Source organism: Nomascus leucogenys, chromosome 4 (genome assembly GCF_006542625.1).
Source record: "Nomascus leucogenys isolate Asia chromosome 4, Asia_NLE_v1, whole genome shotgun sequence".
Classification (NCBI taxonomy): Eukaryota; Metazoa; Chordata; class Mammalia; order Primates; family Hylobatidae; genus Nomascus; species Nomascus leucogenys.
This window is the reverse complement of record NC_044384.1, coordinates 48,753,988-48,761,132: the sequence shown is the minus strand read 5'-3', so window position 1 is coordinate 48,761,132 and position 7,145 is coordinate 48,753,988. Positions and strand designations below refer to the sequence as shown.

The window sequence follows — 7,145 nt, the reverse complement described above, 5'->3', positions numbered from 1 at the left end:
TTACTACGACAACTGCCAAACAGCCATGACCTCCCAGGCAAGTGACTGCTAACGTCTAGCTGGACAGCTACGGAAGAAGCCAAGGAAGGGATTGACAGGGAGAACCTAAAATACACATAATTTTCATAGGGTGTTAGAATTCGTGCCCATTTTAAGAAGCGGATGTTCTGCTTTTCATCAAATTTGAACCTAGTAGTTTCAGTGTTTCAAACTAGGCAATCCCATACGAATGCCTCAGCAACCTTTGCACTACGTATTCTGAAAAACTGAACATATAAGACCCAGTCATCAGGTGATCATTATGAAGAGACATGTTCCACAGTGAAAAGAAAAATCTTTTCAGTATCTTATTTTCTTAATTGACCTTTTGTTAATAACACGAAATGAGTTGTACATGTGACTTGTTTAAAATCATTTATTATTATCAGGAGTGCCTTTTAGGTGGACCACTCTGTATGACTCTCATGCTTCAAAACTATTTTTTATTCAAGTGACTTACAATGGCCCTAGGAAACAAGTTCTGTTATTATCCCCCATTTTAAAATGATGAAAACAGACGAAGCAAAAGCAGGCAACTTAACCAATACCCCACGGCATCACAGTCTTTAGAATAGTCATATTATATAAATGTGGCAATAACAATGCACTGAAAATGTCTCCAAAACAAACTCTACATTTTAAAAAATGTATAACAGGAATCTAAGGAAGGGGTCTTACTTCTCTAACTCAGGAAGTGCAAAATCCCTTAAACTCATATCAGACCTGTGATTAACAAACTCACACTAAGTTTTAAAAACTGCTTAATTTACTTTATCATGACTAGTAATCTATAAGAATTTTGTATATACTTTATTAAAAATAACTTTGGAAAACTATTTTTGCCTGATCAGCAATAAAACTACTGATAAGATAAGCTGGTTATCAAATAATTACCCAATGTTAATCTGGCAAATAATTGTTATAACCCAATCTTGTGAATTCAAGACAGGCACATTAGAGATAATCAAAAATATCAGAAACACATTTAAAACATCCATATGTTTGGTATACATAGAAAATTCATTGACTAAAATAAGTCATGAAACATGGACTGGAATTTTGTGGGCCATTAAGTTTCATTTTCTTTTACTGTTTTAAAATTTAAATAGTTTGGCTCATTTCTACATTTGTTAAAATTGTAATCTTAAAATATAAAAAAAAAACTTTACAAACACATAGATATGACTAGCCATTTTATCTAAGTTATAAAATAGTTACCCCAGGGAGCTTTCAAGATCCCTGTATTTTAAAGCTTATTTCAAAAACCATCACTACTTTGCATTTTTAAACTTCATCCTTGCATTAAAGAACTGTAAATGTGTTGTCATACAGTAAATATCCACATCCCATTTCTAATTACACCATTCTTGTTGTTAAAATAGAGCACTGCTTCTAATAAAAGCATGACATAGTTCTACAGTTTCAATGGCAAAATTAAAGGTTTTTTTTGTTGAAGAGATAATGAAGCAAACCACCAAGATATTTGAAACAACAAAGTGAACATTACAATGATTTCAAGAAAAACCAAGAATATATACACTTACATAAAACAAAAAAAAGGAATAATTCACTTTATGAGAGAAGAAAAGTCAGACAGATTTTTAAAATATTTGGATTCTTTAGCCCATATGGAAATTAAAAAAAAAAAAAAGAAAACAGGAGAGAGAAACAGCAAGCTACAGAGAGAAAGAGAGAGATGCTACTTGACATTTTAAAGACCAAAACCTTGCAGTAGTAAAAATACATTCTGAAAGTATTTTAAAACTTAAATTTCACTGGCAAAAGTAGGTAACAGAAGAGACACAGATTCAGTGCAGGATTTTATATACAATAAAACCTAAAACTAAACTCCACCAAAATGAAATTGTAATAATAGTCAATGCCTGGCTAGAAATCTCCCTTTGCACAATGAAAAGGTCACATTACAAGAATAAAATAATAGCAAGAATGCAGTCTACACACTTTAGATGTTTAGGAAAACAACAGTTTCCAAGCACCACATGAACACTTAATTAACTGGAGATAATGTCAAAGCAAGGTCTCTACAATTTTCCATCAGGTTGTGCTTCAAATAGTCTATAATAAGGACTTGAATTAATTACATTTTATTGCACTATAAATTGGCTGTTGTCATTATACCCAAATGTAACAAATAAGGCAGACTTTAATTTCTCTGTAGACCTCCTTGGATAGAAGATAAGTAATTTAAAAATATGTAAAAATTGAAAAATTTGTGTACTTGTTTATACGGTCTGTCCGTAAAGGTATATTTGACCAAAGAGATTCCATCCAAATAATGAGAGAAAAACCCCCACAAATAGCATCTTCCGCTTTAAAAAATTCTTAGTTTATAATTTTTTAAAAAGTCATAAAGCCACTGGCTTCCATAGACTTATTAGAACACACTCATCTCTTCATGCATGCTTCTGCTAGTGTCCTAAATTTGGGCTCCAAATTATCCAAAAATTCAAGCCCATCTTCTTCTTGTCGTTCACTGCAACAACCTACAGACCCAGCCACCGATCCTCTTCCTTCATAGTTATATGTCAGGACATAGTCTTGGGCATGCTTGTGATTCTCATCTTGATTACACAGATACACTTTCTGCCAAGGGGAAAAACACAAAGTTTTTATTATTATTATTTTAAACACCAAAATTTACTAACATGAAAGTAATTGCTTTGATTTACCTTTCATTGTTTAATTTTTAATCAGAGTGTGTCCTCTAATGGATTCCTACATATAAAAAATGCACATGATTGGTCTGTTTCATACATCACACTATAAATTCAGTATAGCATGTTTCTAAAAGTCACGCATGTGGCAGCAAGTATACAGGTGTTCATTTTACACAGTCATTACTTTCCCTTTTAAAATTTTAGCTGAAAGTGACATGCATCCATTAAACTGAAGACAAATTGATGTGGGCTCAGATCTTCCCAGATAGACATAGTGATGGTACATGCTGGTCTTGACTGGTACATTTTTGGTTTCTAAGGTACAAGTTGTCAGATGGGAAATATTGGCACAAAGCCATGAGACAGTAATTTAAATCTCATCACACATTATTTACTAATTCTTTCAATTAAAAAAAAGGAGGGAAAGTAAATAACCACTTAAATCTGAACATAACTAAATCAAAATTGAGGAAAAATAATAGCTTTCAATTAGTAGAATTAGTAGATTCATAATTAATTGAAAATTATAGTCAGAATCCAGTTAGTTATTTATAAAGTTTAAAGGAAATTAAAATAGATTTGTAGGCCACTTAGGAAAACTCACTTCACCAAGACGGGGCTGAGTAAAACTGTGCCACTCCGAGTAAGTGTATCTGCAGTTGTCCACCTCCGTGTGTCCTCCCCTGCAGGAGTCCAGGGTGTGATGGTGGCCAGTCCCCCGGCAGGATTCTGAGGTCTGGTGTCCTCCTTTCACCATTTCGATGGTCTCCTGACCTCCGTTTTTGACTCTTGATCCCACGGTGCCACAAACTCCCTGAGCAGAAGCGCCCACAGTTTGGGTTGTGAAGCCATTTGCAGAATACTGAAATGAAAACAATTTGCATTAGGGATAATACAGAGAGGAACACAAAATTATGAAAAAGAACAATATCAAGCGGATAATGCCATTTTTTGTGTGTGTGCTAGAAGATAAGCGCTCTGAGAGCAGGAACTAAATCTATTTTGTCAACCCTGCGTACCCAACCATGGAAACCCCATAATTTAACGTAGCAGCCACAAGCAAACTGTCAAGTGGTTGGTACCTGGAGATAAATTAGGAAGCTTGATGTATATTCCTTCTTTAAAAATCTCTTAGAATATCTGCCCATTGTGGTGGCTCATGCCTGTAATCCCAGCACTTTGGGAGGCCAAGGCAGGCAGATCACTTGAAATGAGGAATTCAAGACCAGCCTCGCCAACATGGTGGAACTCCGTCTCTACTAAAAATACAAAAATCAGCTGCGCATGGTAGGAGGCACCTGTAATCCCAGCTACTCGGGAGGCTAAGGCACAGGAATTGCTTGAACCTGGAAGACGGAGTTTGCAGTGAACTGTGATTGTGCCACTACACTCCAGCCTTGGCGACAGAGCCAGACCTTGTCTCAAAAAAAATAAATAAATAAAAAGCCTCTTAGAATACTGTACAACTCTAATTCTTCAATCTTTCCTACATCTCACACCTCAAAATAAACACTGTTGTCTCACATATACTTACTCTGCTTAGTTTAAATTTTACCTGACTAAAGCAGAAACAGAAGTAATGATCAATATTTCCATTTAGTATCTAATTCAGTTACACTTCAACTAAATCAAAAAGAATAAAACTATAATTGCCATAAAAATCTTAACTGCAACAATAAACCCTTCCCATCTAAATATATATGAATAAACTAGGCAGGGAAAATAACAAGAACACCAAAGCTTTGGCCACTAGTTATTTATGTTGCGTTTTTGGAAATTCTAGTATTATTTAAATTTTATTTTTTCATTACCTTTCTGGATACTCTCATGCTTTTGTTTTCTAAATCTTTCTTGCCCTAGTCATCAACTATACTTCTTATAGGGTTTTTACTTGCTCCTTTTCCACATAATGAGCTAGAAAGCAAAGGTGGAGAAATGGCCACTTGCTAGCATTGCTGTTTCATATATGTGGCCTCAGGCTGTTTCCTAACCCATATTAGACCCAGAAAGAATCTATTAAAGTTCTTCCCACGATGATCAAGGCTTGTAGTGATTTTGTTGTTGCCAGAAAATGTAAAACCATGTTGGTGACATGAATAATTAAAAGCAGCATTTTTACAGCACAAACAGCAGTTGAAATATATACAAAAGACAAGGCTTAAAGTTGAAACCATGAATCATTTGAAGTAAAAATAACAATGACATACTAAAGCATTTTTACTATTAAGTAACACACTATGGCCAAATTTAAATACCATATATCATCATGTAAATCAAAGTCATTTTATCTGTTTCAGGGGACCCATGACATTCTATGGTAAATTGCCTGATACCAAAAGAACTTTTCTGAGAAAAGATCATTTTAGAAGGAATATGCATTATAAGCGAATTCATCCTTTGTATTTATTTAAAAAGCCAGACTACTTACCACTTTGTCATCTCCAGGAGCTTCTGTGTTTGATACAATTAGGTTCTGCTGGGCTAAATCATCAGGAATTACTTTTGGTTGTTTAGATGTCCCAGAAGCCCCACAGACCAGCGTAAACAGGATGCCTGGAGGAAGAAAGAAATATACTTGAGTTTATCATAAAATAATATGAAGTTATAAACGTACAATGGTTAATACACAGATAAATCATAAACTTAAAAGTGTATATTAAAAGAAGACAGCTTTCCTGGATTCCTTGTGTCAAAGCAGTATACAATAGAAAAGTTTAAATAGATATGCTCTTTAAAAGTTTAAAGAGCATATCTATTTAAACTTTTAAACAGATATGCTATAATTATGTTACATGTTCTGTTTCTACATTGAATTTTATGTCTATGATAACTGAGAAGACACTAGAACTATACATAAATGCACTTAAAATATATAAATTAAATATATTTATATATTAAATAAAAATACAGCTACATGCAAATGATCAGCTATAGGAAATAGCACTGATTCTTAGAATGTGTCTTGAAAGTTGCCAGGCGTGGTGGCTCACACCTGTAATACCAGCACTTTGAGAGGCCGAGGTGGGGGGATCACTTGAAGCCAGGAGTTAGAGACTGGCCTGGCCAACACAGTGAAATCCATCTCTACTAAAAGTAGAAAAAATTAGCTGGGCATTGTGGCGCACACCTGTAATCCCAGCTACTCAGGAGGTTGAGGCATGAGAATCACTGGAATCCAGAGGCGGAGGTTGCAGTGAGCGGAGATCACACCACTGCACTCCAACCTGGGCTCTGTCCCAAAAAACAAAAAGTGTCTTGAAAGTTACTTTAAAGGGTATTATTTGAATTCAAGAAAGGACTTAAGACTTACAAAAGAGCAATGCTATGCCCAACAATATTGCAAGGATGGCCCACTTTCCAAGTTGTACTCCTCCACCGCCAATCCTTGGATCTACACGATGTGTGCAGTCATTTTCAGTAATGCAGTCACACAGTGTAACATCCAGTGAAGTGACACTAGACATGCCAAGTCTATCTCTCACTGTTACAGGTACTATATATGAGCCAAATGGAGGGTCATTCTGATAGGAAAGACGTGCTGCTGTATCTGAAAATATAAATAAATAAAACCAAGCATTATACAATGTCACTGATTTCTTCTGAACATAAATAACTCATTATCAGATAGTTATATTTTCCTAGAAACAGATATTCCTGATGGGATGGCATAGCTGCTAGAAGATTCTAAATGTGAATGGATAGAGTAGTTCTGGTCTGTACCCACTGCAAACATATTACATATAAAAGTTTGTCTATGCTGCCTCTTAAAGAAAGTCTTTTGGCTCTTGTAATAATATATTTTATTTGTCTGTAAACAAATCCTTCCTATCATAACTAATAGACTTGTTAATAGATTAGTTTTTACCATATCTTGAAAATATTTAATTAAACCAGTAAGTGTACATTTTCTTTTACACATGCTTCATTGAAGTAATAGTCTGAAATTCTGGATGTTTTCCTTTACTTCATTTTCAAAAATTGTGCCAAATAAACGTAAATACTTGTGACTTACTGTCAGAGACTAATTCTGACAACTTCAAACACCCCTGACAGTGACTACATTTGCAGGTCATGAGTCACACAACTGGAGCTACATCTCCTGGTCCTAAAGGACGAAGGGACCAACTGCACGTGTCTTAGTTTTGGTGTAGTTTTCTTAGATAAAGGCTAGAAAATATCCAGAACCTAAAGCCCATACAGATTCTTTTATGGCTTTTATGGTGCATAAGCATGATGATAGGGTTTTTATGCTCATGTGTGAGACGCACCTCTCTCAAACCTTATTACGACATCAGTACATTACCTGTATGACATGAATTTAGAAGAAGGAAAAAATAATTAAAAACTTAAAAAAAATTTAGAAGCCAATACAATCTTGGTTTCGGAGACTAGATATACTACTACTCTAAATGCAGATACCAGGTCCCA

The 7,145-nt window shown here is 34.9% G+C and overlaps 1 protein-coding gene and 1 pseudogene across 2 annotated transcripts in view; one reads left to right on the top strand and one right to left on the bottom strand.

Annotated features, from left to right (window-relative positions):
* Positions 1 to 401: 401 nt before the first annotated feature.
* Positions 402 to 7,145, bottom strand: part of DSC2 (desmocollin 2) — a 37,384-nt gene continuing 30,640 nt past the window's right edge. The window contains exons 13-17 of one of the 2 annotated variants that reach the window (XM_030810616.1): positions 6,028 to 6,264; positions 5,146 to 5,270; positions 3,322 to 3,579; positions 2,730 to 2,775; positions 402 to 2,643 (exon numbers count right to left, since the gene is read on the bottom strand). In XM_030810616.1, coding sequence (XP_030666476.1) covers positions 2,740 to 2,775; positions 3,322 to 3,579; positions 5,146 to 5,270; positions 6,028 to 6,264 — 656 coding nt within the window. In that variant the 3' untranslated portion in view covers positions 402 to 2,643; positions 2,730 to 2,739. The remainder of the gene's footprint in view (positions 2,644 to 2,729; positions 2,776 to 3,321; positions 3,580 to 5,145; positions 5,271 to 6,027; positions 6,265 to 7,145) is intronic. The other variant, XM_030810615.1, reaches the window with a different exon arrangement.
* On the top strand, positions 6,918 to 7,030 carry LOC115834991 (annotated as a pseudogene).